The sequence below is a fragment of the Papio anubis genome, unplaced genomic scaffold, assembly GCF_008728515.1.
Source record: "Papio anubis isolate 15944 unplaced genomic scaffold, Panubis1.0 scaffold175, whole genome shotgun sequence".
NCBI classification, from domain to species: Eukaryota; Metazoa; Chordata; class Mammalia; order Primates; family Cercopithecidae; genus Papio; species Papio anubis.
In genome coordinates this window covers 127,578-150,007 of record NW_022161746.1, presented here as the reverse complement: position 1 = coordinate 150,007, position 22,430 = coordinate 127,578, and the positions used below count along the sequence as shown (strand labels likewise).

Below are 22,430 nucleotides of genomic sequence, written 5' to 3'. Positions count from 1 at the left end.
AATGTGGCTTCTTGAACACAGAAGCAAAGACCAAATAAGAGAGAAACCGGAGTGGTGCCTGGAGAATCAGGAGTGGTGTGGAGAGGGTGAGGTAGAATTTGTCAATGCCAGCAATAATGGGAAGTTTAAAAAAATAAAAAAAAAAAAAAGATTTCTAAGAAATAGATGGAAAACTAGAAATGAGGAAGTGAGTAATGTGATCTGGAAAGAGGTATAGATTTTTTTGTGTGTGTACGTGTGATAGAATCTCTGTTGTTGCCCAGGCTGGAGTGCAGTGGCGCGATCTCGGCTCGCTGCAACCTCCACCTCCCGGGTTCAAGCTATTCTTCTGCCTTAGCCTCCCGAGTAGCTGGGACTACAGGCATGTGCCACCATGCCCAGCTAATTTATTTGCATTTTTAGTAGAGACGGGGTTTCACCATGTTGGCCAGACTGGTCTTGAACCCTGGACCTCAAGTAATCTTCTGCCTTGGCCTCCCAGAGTGCTGGGATTACAGTCATGAGCCACCAGGCCTGGCCTAAGAGGTGCAGATTTTTGCTTTTTAATGTAAATTCTCTAGGAATACATGTTTTAGATAATGTATATTCTTCTTCGCCCCTGTGGAGACTTCTGGGCTATGCTTAACTTTTGAGAGAGAAGAAATTTTTTTTTTTTAAGAGATGGAAGTCTCACAGTGTTTCTCAGGCTGACCTGAAACTTCCAGATTCAAGCGATTTTCTCACCTCACCCTCCCGAGTAGCTGGGACCACAGGCATGCACCACCTCACCTGGCTAAGAGTATACTTCAACAGACAATAGGAGAATTTAATTTTTTTAGTGTATGGAACATGTTTATTTATGATATGAAAAATGCCCACTTTATTAGCTTCTGGAAAATCTGGAAATGACCCAAAAGACAACGGCCATTCTAAATTACATTGATCAACGTAGAGCTTTTCAGCATTTGAAGTTTCTAAATTTTTTCCCTTCACTCCACATCTCCACAGATACTGGACTGAGCATGCCCAGTGATACTTCACTCTCTCCAGCAAGTCAGAACTCTCCGTACTGTATGACACCTGTGTCACAAGGCTCTCCAGCTAGTTCTGGAATAGGCAGTCCAATGGCATCTTCAACAATAACCAAAATCCACAGCAAAAGATTTAGAGAGTAAGTTTTATACTCATTATTGAGGTTGAATAGTTTAAGGATCTTGATTGTAGTTGTGAATTTAGTATTGTCATTGTTACTCAGTGAGTCGAGCAGACAAAACACTAGAGATCTTTAAGTCCTTTCGGATTTTGTTTAACAGCTGAGTTTATTTATTTAAAGCATTGCCTCTGTCTGCTGTTAGTATTCACGTGAGAGTGATTTGACAGTAAGTATATTCTCTTTATATCAGATAGTATTTCCATTTTAGAAATCTAGACTCTTAACATCTTATATATTAAATGTTGTACTATCAGTTTTCCTCCTACAACTGCTTTTGCTTTTTTGTTTATATTATTGTCCCTTCAAAAGATCACTCTAATCAATTAATAATAGGTTTCTAAGACCCTGTTATATGAAATGAACCTATTACATAAAACTATTTGTGCAAGTATTTCTAAGTTCTTAAATTGAGATAACTGGGGGATCACGGAATATGATACCCCATCTGTGGATAGCTTTAACAGTTATTGCTGTGAAAGATTTTTAAGATTTTAACATTTATGTTGATGAATTAATTTTACCTTTAGAAATGACATATGAAAGAATCCCAGGGTGAAAGTATAATCTGAGTCCAAATTACTTTGGTTTATTCTGTTCCATTTCCTTATACCATTGTTTTTGAGCAAATACTTCTTGCCTAACTTTGGAAAGCTAATTAAATGTCAAATCACAGATATGGAGCAAATGAAACACTTGGGGGATAAAATGTTATGTATGAAATGAACAGCTTGAAGGAAAAAAGGAAAAAAAGAATGAAGAAAATTGCATTTTGGGATGTTCTAGTCTGATTGCATTCTTGAATTTGGCATACTTTGACAGTTAAATGTTCCTCAGTCTCTCCATTTATATATATTCTTCTGAAGTAGTGTCATACTTGTACTTATTTAATTATTTTTCACAGAAATACAAAAAATTCCACTGCAAATTGTTTTGCACCAAAGAAGAACAGGCACAGATTTTCCCACTATATAATATAATTTAAAAGTAGAAATTTGCTTGCCTTGGTTATTCATAGGTAAGAAACACCAATTCTCCCTATTAAGTACCTGCTTATGGTAGACATGAGGGACGATTACTAGAAAAGATGGAAAGAGCATACAGGAGAAGTATATACTTAGATGATTTCTTTATCCCAGAAATTAGGTACTTTAGTGGCCTCACACTTCTGACTTTCTGTTTCTCATGTTATAGTCATACATAATTTCACAGAGAGCCCTATTCATTTGCTTTGTCTGATGTAGAGGCATGTGATTTTTACCTCATGACCTCTTTGGTTTTGGCTTCAGTTTAATTATTGAATTCATCCTCCATAGCCATAAATTTTCGGAGCTCTAGGGACCCTTGAGGCCATTTTACCTAGCTCCTTATTTTTATGACTGAGAAAGCCAATGCCCGGAAATCTATCCGAGCCCAGAGGAGGAATTGTTGGTAATAGGACATTCAGTTAGAAATCGTGTATCTTTCCTACTAGAAGCATCTTTAGTAACTCTTTACCAAAATCATTTGTTTTTATCTAATAGCAGCTGTCATTTGGTTTATATCCTTAGGAATTTAATAATTAGTAATTCTTATAGTCCTTAGGTTAACTTATCCTTTACATAAAATCTATCCGAATCAAGCTTGGCAAAGCCGCTGTAGCCAGACTGCCTCTCTAGATCCCTCCTCTCTGGGCATGGCATCTCTGAAAGAAAGGCAGCAGCCCCAGTCACGGGCTTACAGAGAAAACTCCCATCTGCCTGGATCAGAGCACCTGGGGGAAGGGGCAGCTGTGGACGCAGCTTCAGCAGACTTAAGTGTTCCTGTCTGCTGGCTCTGAAAGGAGCAGCGGATCTCCCAGCACAGCATTTGAGCTCTGCTAAGGGACAGACTGCCTCCTCAAGTGGGTCCCTGACCCCCGAGCCTCTGAATGGGAAACACCTCCCAGCAGGGGTTGACAGAAACCTCATAACAGGAGAGCTCCGGCTGGCATCTGGTGGGTGCCCTTCTGGGACGAAGCTTCCAGAGGAAGGAACTGGCAGCAATCTTTGCTGTTCTGTAGCCTCTGCTGGTGATACCCAGGCAAAAAGGGTCTGGAGTGGACCTCCAGCAAACTCCAGCAGACCTGCAGCAGAGGGGCCTGACTGTTAGAAGGAAAACTAACAAACAGAAAGGAATAGCATCAACATCAACAAAAAGGATGTCCACACAAAAACCCCACTGAAGGTCACCAACATCAAAGACCAAAGGTAGATAAATCCACAAAGATGAGGAAAAACCAGCACAAAAAGGCTGAAAATTCCAAAAACCAGAACGCCTCTTCTCCTCCAAAGGATCACAACTCCTCGCCAGCAAGGGAACAAAACTGGACGAAGAATGAGTTTGACAAATTGACAGAAGTAGGCTTCAGAAGGTGGGTAATAACAAACTCCTCCAAGCTAAAGGAGTATGTTCTACTTCAATGCAAGGAAGCTAAGAACCTTGAAAAAAGGTTAGAGGAATTGCTAACTAGAATAACTAGTTTAGAGAACATAATAAATTGCCTGATGGAGCTGAAAAACAGCACGAGAACTTTGTGAAGCATACACAAGTATCAATAGCTGAATCAATCGAGCGGAAGAAAGGATATCAGTGATTGAAGATGAAATTAATGAAATAAATTGTAAAGACAAGATTAGAGAAAAAAGAATGAAAAGGAACGAACAAAGCCTCCAAGAAATATGAAATATATGAAAAGGCCAAACCTACGTTAGATTGGTGTACTTGAAAGTGACGAGGAGAATGGAACCAAGTTGGAAAACACTCTTCAGGATATTATCCAGAACTTCCCCAACCTAGCATGACAGGCCAACATTCAAATTCAGGAAATACAGAGAACACCACAAAGATACTCCTCGAGAATAATAAGCCCAAGACACAAAGCATCAGATTCACCAAGGTTGAAATGAAGGAAAAAATGTTAAGGGCAGCCAGAGAGAAAGGCCGGGTTACCCACAAAGGGAAACCCAGCAGACTAACAGCAGATCTCTCTGCAGAAACCCTACAAGCCAGAGTGGGACCAATATTCAACATTCTTAAAAGAAAAGAATTTTCAACCCAGAATTTCAAATTCAGCCAAACTGAGCTTCATAAACAAAGGAGAAATAAAATCCTATACAGACAAGTAAATGCTGAGAGATTTTGTCACCACCAGGCCTCCCTTACAAGAGCTGCTGAAGGAAGCACTAAATATGGAAAGGAAAAACCAGTACCAGCCACTGTAAAAACATACTAAATTGTAGACCATCGACACTATGAAGAAACTGCATCAACTAAGGGGCAAAATAACCAGCTAGCATCATAATGACAGGATCAGATTCACACATAACAATATTAACTGTAAATGTAAATGGGCTAAATGCCCCAATTAAAAGACATGGACTGTCAAATTGGATAAAGAGTCAAGAGCCATTAGTGTCCTGTATTCAGGAGACCCATCTCACATGCAAAGACACACATAGGCTCAAAATAAAAGGATGGAGGAATATTTACCAAGCAAATGGAAAGCAAAAAAAAAAAAAAAAAAAAAAGCAAGGGTTGTAATCCTCCTCTCTGATAAAACAGACTTTAAACAAATAAGATCAAAAGAGACAAAGAAGGGCATTACATAATGGTAAAGGATCAGTGCATCAAGATGAGCTAACTATCCCAAATATATATGCACCCAATACAAGAGCACCCAGATTCATAAAGCAAGTTCTTAGAGACCTACAAAGAGACTTAGACTCCCACACAACAATAGTGGGAGACTTTTTTTTTTGAGATGGAGTCTTGCTCTGTCACCCAGGCTGGAGTGCAGTGGCACTATCTCAGCTCATTGCAACCTCCACCTCCCGAGTTCAAGCGATTCTCCTGCCTCAGCCTCCTGAATAGCTGGGACTACAGGCCCATGCCACCACGCCTGGCTAATTTTTGTATTTTTAGTAGAGACAGGGTTTCGCCATGTTGGCCAGGCTGGTCTTAGTGTTCTGACCTCAGGTGATCCACCCACCTTGGTCTCCCAAAGTGCTGGGATTACAGGCGTGAGCCACTGCACCCAGCCAATAGTGGGAGACTTTAATACCCCACTGTCAATATTAGACAGATCAACAAGACAGAAAATTAATAAGGATATTTAAGACTTGAACTCAGCTCTGGACCAAGCGGACCTATTAGACGTCTACGTAACTCTCCACCCCAAATCACAAATTATACATTCTTCTCAGCACCACATCGCACTTATTCTAAAATTGACCACATAATTGGAATGTAAAACCTTCCTCAGCAAATGCAAAAGAATGGAAATCATAAAAAACAGTCTCTCAAAACAAGTGCAGTCAAATTAGAACTCAGGATTAAGAAACTCACTCAAAACTGCACAACTACATGGAAATTGAACAACATGTTCCTGAATGACTACTGGGTAAATAACGAAATTAAGGCAGAGATAAATAAGTTCTTTGAAACCAATGAGAACAAAGACACAATGTACTAGAATCTCTGGGACACAGCTAAAGCAGTGTTTAGAGGAAAATTTATAGCACTAAATCCCCACAGGAGAAAGTGGGAAAGATCTCAGATCAACACCCTAACGTCACAATTAAAAGAACTAGAGAAGCAAGAGCAAACAAATTGAAAAACTAGCAGAAGAGAAGAAATAACTGAGATCAGAGCAGAACTAAAGGAGACAGAGACACAAAAAAACCCTTCAAACAATCAGTGAATCTAGGAGCTGGTTTTTTGAAAAGGTTAACAAAATAGACCACTAGCCAGACTAATAGAAAAGAGAGAAGAATCAAATAGACACAATAAAAAATGATAAAGGGGATATCACCACTGATTCCATAGAAATACAAACTACCATCAGAGAATACTATAAACACCTCTATGCAAATAAACTAGAAAATCTAGAAGAAATGGATAATTTCCTGGACACATACACCCTCCCAAGACTAAACCAGGAAGAAGTCGAATCCCTGAATAGAGCAATAACAAGTTCTGAAATTGAGGCAGTAATTAATAGCCTACCAGCCAAAAACCCAGAACTGGATAGATTCACAGCTGAATTCTACCAGAGTTACAAAGAGGAGCTGGTACCATTCCTTCTGAAACTATTCCAAACAATAGAAAAAGAGGAACTCCTCCCTAACTCATTTTATGAGGCCTACTTCATCCTGATACCAAGACCTGGCAGACACACAACAGAAAAAGAAAATTTCAGGCCAATATCCCTGATGAACATCGATGCAAAAATCCTCAATAAAATACTGGCAAAACAAATGCAGCAGCACATCAAAAAGCTTATCCACCACGATCAAGTCGGCTTCATCCCTTCAATGCAAGGCTGGTCCACCATATGCAAATCAATAAACATAATCCATCACATAAAGAGATCCAATGATAAAACTCACATGATTATCTCAATAGATGCAGAAAAGCCCCTCAATAAAATTCAACAGCCCTTCATGCTAAAAACTCTCAAAAAACTAGGTATTGATGGAATGTATCTCAAAATAATAAGAGCTATTTGTGACAAACCTACAGCCAATATCATACTGAATGGGCAAAAGCTGGAAGCATTCCCTTTGAAAACCAACACAAGACAAGGATGCCCTCTCTCTCACCACTCCTATTCAACATAGTGTTGGAAGTTCTGGCCAGGGCAATCAGGCAAGAGAAAGAAATAAAGTGTATTCAAATAGGAAGAGAGGAAGTTGAATTGTCCCTGTTTGCAGATGACATGATTGTATATTTAGAAAACCCCATCGTCTCAGCCCCAAATCTCCTTAAGCTGATAAGCGACTTCAGCAAAGTCTCAGGATACAAAATCAATGTGCAAAAATCACAAGCATTCCTATACACCAATAATAGACAAACGGAGAGCCAAATCATGAGTGAAAACTCCCATTCACAGTTGCTACAAAGAGAATAAAATACCTAGGAATCCAACTTAACAAGGGATGTGAAGGACCTCTTCAAGGAGAACTACAAACCACTGCTCAAGGAAATGAGAGGACACAAACAAATGGAAAAACATTCCATACTCATGGATAGGAAGAATCAGTATTGTGAAAATGACCATACTGCCCAAAGTAATTTATAGATTCAGTGCTACCCCCATCAAGCTACCATAGACTTTATTGACAGAATTAGAAAAAACTACTTTAAACTTCATATGGAACCAAAAAAGAGTCCATATAGCCAAGACAACCCTAAACAAAAAGAACGAAGCTGGAGGCATCACACTACCTGACTTCAAACTTTACTACAAGGCTACAGTAACCAAAACAGCATGGTACTGGTACCAAAACAGATACATAGACCAATGGAACAGAACAGAGGCCTCAGAAGTAACTCCACACATCTACCACCTTCTGATCTTTGACAAACCTGACAAAAACAAGCAATGGGGAAAGGATTCCCTATTTAATAAATGCTGTTGGGAAAACTGGCTAGCCATATGCAGAAAACTAAAACGGGACCCCTTTCTTACACCTTATACAAAAGTTAACTCAAAATGGAGTAATGGCTTAAACATAAAACCTAAAACCATAAAAAACCTGGAAGAAAACCTAGGCAGTAGCATTCAGGACATAGGCATGGGCAAAGACTGCATGACTAAAACACCAAAAGTAATGGCAACAAAAGCCAAAATTGACAAATGGGATCTAGTTAAACTGAAGAGCTTCTGCACAGCAAAAGAAACTACCATCAGAGTGAACAGGCAGCCTACAGAATGGGAGAAAATTTTTGCAATCTATCCATCTGACAAAGGGCTAATATTAGAATCTACAAAGAACTTAAACAAATTTACAAGAAAAAAAACCCCATCAAAAAGTGGGCAAAGGATATGAACAGACACTTCTCAAAAGAAGACATTTATGCGGCCAAGAAACATGAAAACTCATCATCATTGGTCATTAGAGAAATGCAAGTCAAAACCACCATGAGATACCATCTCATGCCAGTTAGAATGGCAGTCATTAAAAAGTCAGGAAACAACAGACACTAGAGAGGATGCAGAGAAATAGGAATGCTTTTACACAGTTGGTATGAGTGTAAATTAGTTCAACCATTGTGGAAGACTGTGTCGATTCCTCAAGGATCTAGAATCAGAAATACCATTTGACCCAGCAATCGCATTACTGGGTCTATACCCAAAGGATTCTAAATCACTCTGCTATAAAGACACATGCACACGTATGTTTATTGCAGCACTATTCACAATAGCAAAGACTTGGAACCAACCCAAATGCCCATCAGTGATAGACTGGATAAAGAAAATGTGGCACATACACACCATGGAATACTATACAGCCATAAAAAAGGATGAGTTCATGTTCTTTGCAGGGACATGGATGAAGCTGGAAACCATGATTCTCAGCAAACTAACACAGGAACAGAAAACCAAACACTGCATGTTTTCACTCGTAAGTGGGAGTTGAACAATTAGAACACATGGACACGGGGAGGGGAACATCACACACTGGGGCCTGTCGGGGTGGGGGGTGGAGAGGGATAGCATTAGGATAAATACCTAATGTAGATGACAGGTTGATGGATGCAGCAAACCACCATGACACGTGTATACCTATGTAACAAACCTGCATATTCTGCACGTGTATCCCAGAACTTAAAGGATAATTAAAAAAAAAAAAAAAAAGAATACAACATGGAAGACAACAAATATATTTGTTGATTTATCAGATATTTTTAAGTGCTTAGTATGTGCCTTTTTCTAGGTGATGGGGATAAAGTGATGAATAAAACCAGTGTCATAATAAAAGCAAGCATTTATTGAATACTTAAAAAAAATTTCGGAATCAAATCTGCCTATTTGAAATGCAGAAACAAGGAATATCTGTATCACCCTTCTGTTTTTGTAATTGACTGAAGAATTTAAGAAGTTTTAAACACTTCTTTAAAAGACTTTTCATGAAAACTTCTTGCCAGATATATTTTCTCTTAGAGATATTTCCTTAAGGTAGTTTTATAACTATAGGGGAAAAATTAGGATGGAGTTACCCATTTTGGTTTTCTTTACAGGTATTGTAATCAGGTTCTTTGTAAAGAGATTGATGAATGTGTGACTCTTCTTCTCCAAGAGCTTGTCAGTTTCCAGGAACGCATCTACCAAAAAGATCCTGTGAGAGCAAAAGCAAGGAGACGACTCGTTATGGGTCTAAGAGAAGTTACCAAACATATGAAGTTAAACAAGATCAAGTGTGTTATAATTTCTCCAAACTGTGAAAAAATCCAGTCAAAAGGTATGCGCTTTTTGCTTTTGAAGTATTTTGATAGTATAGCTGTAGGATATTCAGTGAATATAAAGTGGAAGCCATATGTCTTTCTCATCAGAGTTTAGGTATAAAGCAGAATATTGGAGCATGAGAAAAGAAAATGCAGTCTTTCAATACCTGAAATTAAGTAGTAGAATTGAGACTGGATTGTAAATAAAATCCTCATGTATGAATACCAGTGGAAGATTTCAGTTTGGCCCACCAACTGTCCCTTCTGTTGTGATCAGATGGAGGTCTATCCAGAATGCATTTCTTTGGCAAATATATTCTGCTTTTAAAATTTTATGGTGGTGATTTGTCTCTCAGCAGCAGTTTCATTTAGAGGCACTTATGCAAACCAGCACACAAGTACTTTGAACTACATCATGCATCCTTATTTGTCCTTTTTGATGGGCAACTTTAGGTGACCATAGTAGACAAAGCAGGTAGAAGTAGTAGGCATATGCATGGCGAGGAATATCAGTGAGACCAGTAATGTATAATCGATCTCATTGCATTGTGAGAGATCTTTTCTTGAACTGAAAGATTTGCGAGTCAGCCATTAACAATTTGAATTAATTTCTTTATAATAAATATTTGCTGAATTGCAGTTTGATTGCTGCTATGCTAATCCCTATGGAGAAAGAAAAACACTGGATTTGAGGGAATTTGGAATTTAATAGGGGAGAAAGAAAATACATATATACTTCCATATGTAGTATAAAATCAAATAGGATAATGTGTGTAACAGCGTAAGTGCTACAAGCGTTCATAGAATTCTTTGCTGCAATGTTTTATGCTTTAGCTGTCGGGTGTGCAATTAGCTCCATGTAGGCAACAACTAAAAGCCTTTCTGTGTGTTGATTTTCTCAGGTGGTCTTGATGAGGCCCTCTATAATGTTATAGCCATGGCACGGGAACAAGAAATTCCTTTTGTGTTTGCCCTTGGAAGGAAAGCACTAGGACGCTGTGTGAACAAGCTGGTTCCTGTTAGCGTAGTGGGAATCTTCAACTACTTTGGTGCTGAGGTAAGAATTTAGAAGACACACACTCTTGCTCTCCAGCACATACATCCCCCAGATAGCACATTTTTCAATTGACATATGCCAGTGTTATGTTTAAGCATTTGAAGGAGTGAGTTGACAACCCTCAAAGAATGAGTGGAAATTTTTTGAGTATTACATTTCCTTTTTTAGTGGTGGAAAAGATTTATGTAGATGAATCCTAAAGCATTTTGAAAAGGTTTTAGTTCCTATTTCTGCCAAAGTGGTTTTTTCTTCCGGGCTCAACTGCATAGTACTTGGTAATTTATTTTACTGCTGGTTAAAGATATCTGATATTATGTAATGTAATTTCTTCAGTCTCTAGATGGGTATATTTTGTGCTACTAGGAATCAGGAGACAAAAGAATCCTTTAATTGGAAGGGATTTTCCTTTAGAAAATGGAATTTCTAAACCAATTGTCACAATAGTTGTACCCGTGATACTATCAACCATCATCTCTCTGGCAATCTGCTAATATTGATCTTTATCTATAGGAGCTGATAATATAATGGTTATTAATTTAGCATAATGCTCATCAACTGTAGTGTTTAAGACTGTTTTTTTACGAAGGTGATTCTAAAGTACTTTGTGATATCATTGACAGACTGTTTTTGCCAACCACACTATTTTTGTGTGTCTATCCAGTCACCATGTTTGCATATCCTACATTCCCCTGTCCATTCTGTTTCTTTCCCACCACCCATGAAATTCTCTACCCACCTGCTCTATGAGCATATAAATAATATTTGTGCTCCCACAATAGCCCATGCTTTTGTCACGTTTAGCATAACACACTGCCTTGCTGTAGGTTATGTATGTTTCTTTCCCTTTAACTGTGAATTCCTTGGTGACAGCCCCCTTCCTTTGTCTTTATATTCCTGACACCTTTCACATTGCTTGAGTATAAGCAGGCAATAAATGTTTGTTGAATGAAATTGTGAGATAGATGTATATCTGCCCACTATGCTAGACTATATGTGAGAATTTCTTGCCTGTTAGCCCAGTCACTTGGGAGGCTGAGGTGGGAGGAGCGCTTGACCCCAGGAGTTCCAGACCAGCTTGGTATATTATCAAGTATGTCTATTCACAGTGAATGGTAGTGCACCTGTTACTTTTACCATCTTATAGAACTAATCTTTGAATTAAGCTTCCAGTCTTTACCCTCACATTCAAGGCTTTTATTCCTTGATCTTAGCATCTCTCTTCAGTTTTTCTTCTCTTTCCTTATATTCCTTTATTCCTAACAATTTCTTTCTTTTTTTATATTGTAAAACCAATGTTAAACTCACATATCCATTTGCATGTTTTCTTTTTACTGTTTTCACTTCAATGCATGGTTTATTAAACACTGCAAATATTTGTCAAGCCTGTTACATGTAACCACATAGGGGCTGTCATTTTTTTTTAACGGAATCTGTCTTCCTTTTTAAAAATAATAAATCCTGAATATATTTTTTTACACTACCAGTAGGTAACACCCACCACTCTTCAAAATTAATACAATTAGCAGCATCCTATATTATACCTGCTATTTTAAACAGTTTAAAGTGGAGCTGGATAAAGGAGGCTACTTATATTTTTCCGTCTTGAGATGAATTTTCAGAGACGTATTATTCTACAGCAATGTAGCACTTTTTGCCATGCTTTCATCTCAAGGTTTATACTTACTATAAAATTAAACAGATTCTCAAAAATGTCCAGGTTATGTTTAATTATTTGAAATTCTTTACTTAATGTTGTATGTTGCATTGTGATACTAAATTGGTCATTTAACAGGAGTGGGATGCTGTAGAATTATGGCATAACTAAAAGTCATATAGATTGGCCTTCTGGTGGCTGTGGAAACTTAAATCTTTGGACATCATTAGGTATCATAGTTATTGAAGTACAACTTTAATGCTATATGAATTTTGCCATCTTATTATTATTAATTTTTTTTGAGGTGGAGTTTCACTCTTGTTGCCCAGGCTGGAGTGCAATGGCATGATCTCGGCTCACCGCAACCTCTGCCTCCTGGGTTCAAGTGATTCTCCTGCCTCAGCCTCCCGAGTAGCTGGGATTACAGGCATGCACCACCATGCCTGGCTAATTTTGTAGTTTTAGTAGAGATAGGGTTTCTCTTTGTTGGTCAGGGCTGGTCTCGAACTCCTATCTTCAGGTGATCCACCCACCTCGGCCTTCCAAAGTGCTGGGATTACAGGCGTGAGCCACTATGCCCAGCTGAATTTTGCCATCTCATTAAATGTGAGTATGCTCAGTGTACCTACCACTTCACGGAAATTATTTATTTTGTTCCTATTTTTGTTTCAGCAATGAAAGAACTTCTGGTTTTTTTAGCTCCATATTCTACTTCCAAGCTCTATATTCTAATTTGCATTTGGCCCAGTAGTCATGCTTTTCTATCTCGTGTTATCTTTTCATCATCTTCAAGGTCCTAGCTATCCATATTATCACCAGCTTACTTTTGTCATCTAGTTCTTCCAAAAAATAAACAATACAGGAAAATTTAATTCCTATAGAGATTGCCATCTCCTTCTACATTCCTGAACATCACTCAGAATACACTCATTCCCTTATATTGTAACCCAGATAAGATTCTTTACTGCTCCCCTAACAAGCCTTATACTTTTCTTATGTCTGTAGCTTTATTAATGATTTTGCATATTTGGCTTTGAAGGCCCTGATTTCACCCCTCAAAATTGTACCGTTTTCCAGGCCAATGCTGATGTCATCTTCCCTTCATGACTTCCTCAGTGATGCCCAGCAGTTTAGAGTTGATGTCTCATCTAAAAGCTGTAACACTTTACACCTCTCAAGGCATTTAAGGTATTATGCCTTGGATTATAGGTGTCTCTTACCATATTTTTCCAGCCACATAGAAGGTTCCTTGAGAGTAGAGTTGATGTTCAGTCATCTTTGTACCCTCTGTAGTGGCAGACACTAAAGGAAGAGTGCACTTGTTGAATGTTGTAAGAATTTTAATACATCACATTTAGTGGCTAGTGTTGGAATCAAGAAATTTCCTCAGACTTGTGAGAATTAAACAGTAAATGTAAGTTATAGAGTAATTTCATAAGGTTCTGTGGTTTGCATACCATTTGGATTTTATCCCCATTGAAAGTATGTCTGACCCTGAAACAAACAGTAGAGATATTTATTATCCATAATAGGAATAAAAAGTATAACAAAAATGGATTAATCAAAATACTCTTTCTTTTCAGAGCCTGTTTAATAAGTTAGTAGAACTCACTGAGGAAGCCAGGAAAGCATATAAAGATATGGTTGCAGCAATGGAACAGGAGCAGGCTGAGGAAGCCTTGAAGAATGTGAAGAAGGTGCCACACCACATGGGACATTCTCGGAACCCCTCTGCAGCAAGTGCCATTTCTTTCTGCAGTGTCATTTCTGAACCCATCTCTGAAGTAAATGAAAAGGAATATGGTAAGTTGTTGAATACTATTTTAAATGACCTAAACTATGAGATGATTTCTATTCTGCCTTTTATTTCTATCTTTATTCTTGACTAGTCAAATGTTGCTCGAAATTTGGTTTAAAACATTGCATTAAACATGTTCATTAAAAATCAGGAGAATATTTGGGACTGAGACTTCTTATGAGACACTGGAATTTAATCACAGTTCCAAATTTTTAAAAAAGCCTCGGGGGCTTTAAAAATCAAAACACACCGTACTTGTGACCTGTCACTAAGTAAACACTAGGAAGTTTTATTCCAATACTTTATGCTCAGTTACTAAAATTTTATATTTCCTAAGGGCTGGTCTGAAGGTAGTGAATTATCTAATTTGTTCACAGTCAGTTATAGATTGATCTCCTTTGTTCTGCTCTTTCCCCGCTTCTCACTACTGCACTAATCTTAAAAAGAAAAAAATTTTAAAAAAAATTTTAATATTGTATTTACTAAGTAAACTACAGACCTGAATGTTATTCACTCTAAGCTTGTAAAACCTAGACATGATATTTGCCTTAAGTAAAGTCTGATTGTAATCAAAAAGAGATACAGACTAAAAAATAGTACTTAATGTTTAACATTTGTTTATTGAAGTCTACATCTCAGTCGTTTCTTTGCCTTATAGTCTATAAAACTTTGAGCTCTTTAATTCTCTTTCTTGGTTTAGTTTATGATTTGTTTTCCCTATGTAACTTTCTTTGTTCTTCTTTTCTTAAAATTTAAATAGTATAGCCACCTTCTTTCATTTGACTCTTTGTTCGTTCTTTTTTTCTTTTCTCTGGGAGGTTATCAAATAGCTTGTTGCCACCTAAAATTTAACATGTAAAAAGAGTGAGTCCTCATTTTCTTCCCATACTCCCCTTCCTGGCCTCCCTGTCTGTGATTGTAGTTAGATGTTTGGAATGCTTTCAATAAAGCTTCAGAGCAGAGGCAATTTATAAGTTGTTGTGGGCCCTTAGGAAACTATTGGCCAGGGACAGGTGATACTGGTTTAGAGGCAGCCATGTTTCTTTTGCAGGAGTGATACTAGTTGAAAATTAAGAAGATAAAGGGAAAGTGCTAACATTGTAAATGAGCGCGATCCTCTCTATATAGTGAAATGCCACATCTCAAAGGCAAGCCATAAGAGAAACCTATAAAGCTGTGGGTTTGGACAGATGACAGAGTAACAAATGGTATTCATACGGGCACAAATAAACACAGGTAGTATAAAAAGAAGGTCTCAGAGATGGAGGTGATGTTTTCAGAAAGCACCAGATTCAAAGTGTTCAAAGATTGAAGCCTTGGTTTTTCTATATTCTGCCTAAAGGTTTTAGGTGTTATCAGTTAATCTCGGGGTCTTGGATTTCTCTTTAGAAAAAAAACTGTTGAAAGGAAATGTTAATGTGCATCTAAAATTTTAAAACATTTTATGCCTTTCGGAGTTTTTTTTAATATGTAATTAAATATATGTAGGAACATTTTCACTTACTAGACTTTTTGTTTGGTTGGTTTTTTTGTTTTTTTTTTCTAGCACTTACTATATGCCAGTCATAGGGACACAGAGATGAGCTGGAGTGGAAGTGAGGAGGGATGAGGAAGGTGAAACAGCAAACACAAAACGAGAGCTTTTGACTGTATATGTAAAAAGTGCTGTGGGAGTTCAGGTTAGCGATTGCCTGTCTCAGGAGCCAGGAAAAACTTCATGAAGGAACTAACATTTAAGAGTAGTTTAAGATGAATGGGAGTCTGAAGGGGAAAGGAGGAAAACACATCTACAGAAAGAGTATAGCTTATGTTGCAACTTTAGGGAACAGTGAGAATTTAAATGACACTGAGCAGGGAGCGTGTGGCCCATGGTTCAGGGTCAGAATGAAATAGGACCAGAATGATAGATAAGGGCCAGATCATGGAGGCCTTTGCTGTGCCACGCCAAGGATTTTGGATTCTATCCTAGGGTGATAAAAAGCCAGTTAGACAATGATATAATCAATTCACAAAACTGGTTAGGAAGATACTACAAATGAACAGCAAGAAAAAGAAGGCCTGAGCTAAGGCAGTAGTAAACAGATTTAGTAGTTTTTGAGCTACCAGTGTCATGGTATAGTGGTGAATTCAGTGGACTAAAGGGATATAATATTAATAGGAGAGAAAAGTAGAACCAAGGGTTACTATAAGGTTTCTTCTGCTTTGAGATCGTGTAAATGATAATGTCATTAGCTGAGAATGAGAATATAGAAGGAGGTGTTGTTTGTTTCTTTCTTTCTTTGTTTTTTCATGAGGTAGAAATTAGAGTGGAAAGGACTCATTCTATGCTAAAGAAGCTTCAGGAAAGAAATTTTTTCCCAGACAATGTATCCTGACTTGAAGTGCCCAAAATACGCTCTGTATCAATATATCGTCCATAGATGGTAACCATAGTGAACATATTAGTGTGAATAGGTTTGCTACAACTGACACCTATGAACTGCAAATAGTAGCTGTAATGTCAATATGATAGAATTTTTATTTTTAAAAAAAACTGAAAAAATTGAAGGGTGAGAGATCTTTACTGATTATTGGTATGTTTTTTGCCTTCAACTGATTTCCTATCATGAGAAATAATTTAGTTTGTCACCACTCTAGTATATAATACTTTTTTTGTCTTCCAAAATCACTTTGTAAGCCAAGCTATATATATATGTTATAAAACAACCTTTCACAGATGTTAGAAATGCATAGATGGATTCTTTGCTTATAATTGGAAACACATGTCCCATTACAGGCCAAAAGATAATTTAAATAACTTGCTGAGTGAGCATGGTACAAACATATGAAATCAGAACTATTGTTGCTGGACATCTTGGCTCTTCTATCTCTTGGGTTGTGGGTCCTTGAGCCCAGTACACCTCTAGGCCACAAAAAAGTTAGGCAGTTCATTGATTTTCATGAGTGTATGGATTTTATTTATGAGTGCCAGTGAGCTCCCATTGGTATAAGAGCTCTTGCATTCTGAAGCATTAATATACTTATTTGTACCTCCCTGTTTCTTTATCTTGAATGTACATTTTTGGGAATTATTTTCCCTTTATAACATTTAAATTAGGTTGGGCACAGTGGCTCACCTGTAATCCCAGCATTTGGGGAGCTCAGGATAGGAGGATAGCTTGAGCCTAGGAGGTCAAGGCTGCAGTGAGCCAAAATCATGCTGCTGCATTCCAGCCTAAAAGAGCAAGACTCCATCTGAAATACACACACACACACAAGCGTGCGCGCACACACTTTCTCTCTCTCTCAAACTAGTACTAAACAAACTAAATTTGTAGTTTTTCCAGTTTCTAAGCCAACAAATTTATATATTTTGTTGTTCTTTCTTATTTGGGGGTTTTTAAAGAGTTGCATGATTTTGAAACAGTGTTCCAGAACGTTTTAAAAAATCTGCTTGATATTTGTAGAAACAAATTGGAGAAACATGGTGGAAACTTCAGATGGACTGGAAACATCAGAAAATGAGAAAGAGGTATCCTGTAAGCACAGCACTTCTGAAAAACCCAGTAAACTTCCATTTGACACACCCCCTATTGGTAAGCAGCCATCATTAGTGGCTACAGGCAGTACTACCTCAGCTACAAGTGCTGGGAAATCCACAGCAAGTGATAAAGAGGAAGTGAAGCCAGATGACCTGGAATGGGCCTCACAGCAGAGTACAGAGACTGGCTCTTTGGATGGCAGTTGCCGAGACCTTTTGAATTCCTCCATCACCAGCACCACCAGCACTCTTGTACCTGGCATGCTTGAAGAAGAAGATGATGAAGATGAGGAGGAGGAGGAAGATTACACTCATGAACCCATATCTGTAGAAGTACAGCTCAATAGTCGAATTGAGTCTTGGGTCTCAGAGACCCAGAGAACTATGGAAACCCTTCAGCTTGGAAAAACCCTTAATGGTTCTGAGGAAGACAATGTAGAGCAAAGTGGAGAAGAGGAAGCAGAGACGCCCGAGGTGCTGGAGCCAGGGATGGACAGTGAGGCATGGACTGCTGACCAGCAGGCCAGTCCTGGGCAGCAGAAGTCCAGCAACTGCAGCTTGCTCAACAAAGAGCACTCTGATTCTAATTACACAACCCAAACTACGTAACTCTCAGGAAATGTCGGCTCTCTATCTCCAGCTGTGGAAGGGTTGCAGCCATTACCATTTATGCTTCATCTCAACATTTTGCACTGTCCAGTATTTAATATACGTATTTAATTCCCAACAAATATTTTTGTAGCTTTTACTTGTTTTGTTGTGATCTGTAGCTTAGCTTTTGATTAGCATCCAGGTGTCTTTCTTTCTAAGAACTGTGTGGAAAATTCAGATCTGTTTCAGCTTATTTTGTAATCAAAAATAATGATAAAAAGAAGACCAGATCTTAAAGAAAATAAATTTCAAATGCTTACTTAAAGTTATTTTGAAAATTAAAGAACAAGGTTCTCAGGATAGAAGCAGTTATCAGTGTTTGCTTCAGGATTCCACCTCCTCTACTCTAATTTGACCAAAAAGTTGTTTGGGCTTCTTTAAAAAAGAACTGGGGGTGGAGTCAGAAAACTAAATAAAAGGCTGAGGGTAACTAAGTCCACCAGTGTTGTATGTTAAAAAATCGATGCAACTTTTATGTGGTCCACAAATGTTTAGTCAGAAGTCACTGATTATTGTAATTAATTAATGTTGGGATGGGCTAAAACAGAGTCTTCAAAACTTCGGCTAGCAGTGGAGCCACCATCTTAGATTATAGCTAGCTAGCCTCATTTGTGGAAAGTGATAGATGCTGTCTATAATAGTGAACAGTCACCCGTGATAGGACCTCCAGGTTCTCTCATATTTGCTTCTTACTTACCTCAGGAATGCTCTTGTACATAGACTTATTTACAAAAGTTAGGCACATTTTGACAGGTGAATAACTGTAACCGATTGTATGACTGCTGCACTTACATGTAAACTCTTCAGAAACAAAGTCTTCTACTGGTGTGTTCTCTTGCATGCTTCTGGTTCAGGACTCTTGATTTGAGATATGGATTTGATTGAGTATCCAAACTTGTCCTGAGTGCAAAACCGTTTCACCTTTTAAAAGATACCTATTTTGCACCTAGCCTTGAGCACCTTCCACATAGCAATGACCGTAGTTACTGTCAGGAGGTCAGGGAAAGGAACTTTGCACAACTTGTGACATGTATCCTGATAATCAAGGCTTAGATGAGGAAGTTTTAGAAGATAAGAGAAAGTTGTTCTAATTGTGCTGAAACTATTAGATGATTTAGAGTATACAGATATGTAGGTATTAATTCTCTATTCACTATTATTTATCTCTGCCCTTCTCTAGGAGTTTGTATACCTGCTTAGGAGACAATAAATGAGCTAAATGTTTTATTTGCTAGTCAGTCACCACCTGGACTTTAGTGACTTTACAAGTTTATGTAATGGTGGAAGAATGACAAACTGTATTTTTTGTGTCTTCCATCCAACTCCCCACCACCCCCCACTGCCCCCCCCCCCCCCCCCCCAACATGCACACGTGTGTGTGTGTGTGTATGCCAGTTTCCCACTTACAAGCTTCCATAAGCAGGCACACAACTGAGAAGGAAGGGGTATTTTCCCTGCCCTGATTATCTGGGGCAGGGCTTTGCCTCACAGAGGCAGGAGAGAAGAATTGGGCAGATTCTTTACTGAACTCATTGGGACTACTGTGCTAGTTTTGATGTTTTATAATGCTGGCATTTAATTACTGGAGAGATTGGATTCTTGGTTGGTGATTTAGTATTTGTGAATTGTGAAAGTTTAGGAGCATTGCTGTGTAGAAAATGTTAGTCAATCAACTTTATTATTGTGCTAAAAGGGGACATTATTATACTGTCCTGTCTAAACTGTTCTCCAGTATAGACTTCCTAGGCACTAAATATCCAATACTTAAAGGAACACAGCAGGTAAGGAATGAAGCCTCTGAAATAGTACTCATGGATTTATATGTGGCAGATCTTACTGTCTCTACACATTTGGAAGTGTTCATTGATTTAAAGAAATGATAGAGGTTTTGAACTACTGACAGTCTTAAAAGTGAATTTCAAAACTTTCATACTTTTTATGGTGTAAATTTCCTTTGCTCGATGTCAGTGATTCAGATAACTCTTGACCTTGAGATGATGGCTTTTCACAGGTTTCTTATATTTTATATCTCTTCTGAACATGAATTGTCGTTTTAGATTTTTGACATTTGTATCAAAAGAGAAGTTGAGGAAATCTTCAGAACACTGGTAACTTTTAATTTTGCTATGGACTTCAGAAGTGTTTATTTCTATGTTCGGTAAATGCTCTCGCATATGCAGTACCTCTTCTGCCAGCAAATCCAAGGCACCATCGCCTTTTTATGAGACAGGTCACCTCGAGAGGACAACCCAAGAATTAGTAAAGGCAATGTTACCATTTTGAGAGCATGCTTAAATAAATATTAATCACGTCTTTGTAACTTGTTTCCTTTAAATTTTGGAATATTGAATTACAGACTTTGGAGGAGTTGTGAAAATCAGGAAAGTTTTTATGTATTTTTTGAAGTGGGCGTGCTTGGCTCTTTGAAGACCTATAAAGAGATCCAGTGGAAAGAGTAAAGGTTCATCATCACAAGAAATAAAAAAACATAGTGATTCTTTTTCTTAATGTGTAGAGGTGGTTTTACTGGCAATAATTAATAATAGATTTCTATTTCCGTATATAAGTATATTAACTAAAATATGAATTACACTTCCAAAGTTAGATTTCTGCTTCAGTAGGTTTGTTTGCTGTGAAGATTACTTCTCAAAAGACAAATGTTCATATTAGCTTAATTTTTGGTTTAAATATGTTTGTAAATGATGTAATATATTTCTTTTGACTAAACATGGAAAAGTAATGTGTGTTATACATTGAGAAGTTTTTACTGGCTTTGACTGGAGGTTGTTTTTGCAGAGATGGTATTTTATATGATTCCAGTATTTCGAAAAGAATTAGTCAAAAGGAATTACATAGTTTAAATACTGAGAAATTAATATCCAAATATGTACTTGTCTGATTTCTAAATAAGCTGGGGGAGGAGGGAGGGGTGGGAATTGAAATGTGCAAATGAGTAGTGAATGCTACATTCATTTTCAACTCTTTAACATACAACTGTTCAATCTTAACACATTGTTACTTTAATATATGTATAAAGAAGTATTACTGTTTGTAAAGCTGCTGTTTGCTTAAAAAAACACCCTTGTCATGTATTTTCTGTATGTTGGGCCAACAGGTTAGAACATTAACCCATTTAAAAATGTTTATCTTTTTTTGATTTAAAAAAATTCTGTGAAATAATTTATTTACAGACATCTTCCTCCTCCCTCATCCCTTCCAACCTTTACATACATCACAGAATCAACCAAACTGTTTGCCTAATCTGAAATCTGAATCCTAATGAGAAAAATTTAAACTTTGTTGGCACATCACACCTTGAAAGTATTTGTATTATTTTATAATTTAATTTCTAAATATACCACATAAGTTTATAATTTAATGTCTTAATTGTAATGCTCTAATAAAAAACTAGCAAAATTAGTGTGAGTTATAACATGAAGGGATTTTCATCTTTTGCTCTATGAAGGATAATTGTTACATCACATTTGGGGGGTAATAACAGCTTTTTTGCACTATGTAAATACTAGTGGGGATTCTTCTGTACTAATAAAATGATTATTGAAATGAAATCTGTCCTTTCAGAAGAGATACTTGAAGAGTTCATGACTTTCCCCACATGTGGAAGACAGAAAAAAGAGTCCAGCTCAAGTATTGATTGGTGGTCACATGGGGTTGCCAGAAAAGGCTTTAAAATCGGCACGAAGGAGTTAAGAATAAAAATCTCCATCTGGGGTGGTCGGTGTGATCTGTGGCACGGGCCCAGGCATTTAGCCAGAAACCATCCTGGTGTTAGGAGAAGGCTTCTGTAGATTCCTTCACCTTTTTATATTAGTTCCCCTGTGCTGGGCACTGTCTTTTCCCAGTATTAACTCATCTAATCCTTACAACAATCCTGTGAAGTAGATTCTGGTTACTGTTTCTCAGTTTTCAGATGATGGAAGAGTCATGGAGATGTTAACCCAGCCCATGCGAAAGCCCATGCCCCAGTCACTGTACTTTGTTATGTCTTGGCGCAAAGTGCCTAGGGTGTGCAAAGCAAGCATGCTTCCTTCACCTTCAGGTGTCTTCAGGAATGTGGAGCAGGAGGACTGAAGATGGCCTTGGGGACTGAAGTTATTGGGCCTTACCTCATCGCTCTTTCCCTAAGTAGCCCCAGACCTTGTCACTGTGTCACAGTGACATGTAGGGAATCTGAAAAAGTACATTAATCTGCCAGAAAATAGTAATGATACTAATTTTCATAAATGAATTTTTTGGTGATCACAAAGAAAAGGAGGATGCCTCATCAGTTGTTATCAGATACTTCCTTTTTAA

The 22,430-nt window shown here is 37.8% G+C and overlaps 1 protein-coding gene across 2 annotated transcripts in view; it reads left to right on the top strand.

Annotated features, from left to right (window-relative positions):
• The window catches only part of LOC116272723 (selenocysteine insertion sequence-binding protein 2-like), a 44,966-nt gene extending 23,281 nt beyond the window's left edge, over nucleotides 1-21,685 (top strand). For both annotated transcript variants that reach the window (XM_031661495.1, XM_031661494.1), the window contains 5 exons: nucleotides 988-1,150; nucleotides 9,233-9,453; nucleotides 10,339-10,493; nucleotides 13,731-13,950; nucleotides 17,392-21,685. In XM_031661495.1, coding sequence (XP_031517355.1) covers nucleotides 988-1,150; nucleotides 9,233-9,453; nucleotides 10,339-10,493; nucleotides 13,731-13,950; nucleotides 17,392-18,074 — 1,442 coding nt within the window. In that variant the 3' untranslated portion in view covers nucleotides 18,075-21,685. The remainder of the gene's footprint in view (nucleotides 1-987; nucleotides 1,151-9,232; nucleotides 9,454-10,338; nucleotides 10,494-13,730; nucleotides 13,951-17,391) is intronic.
• The last annotated feature ends 745 nt before the right edge of the window (nucleotides 21,686-22,430 follow it).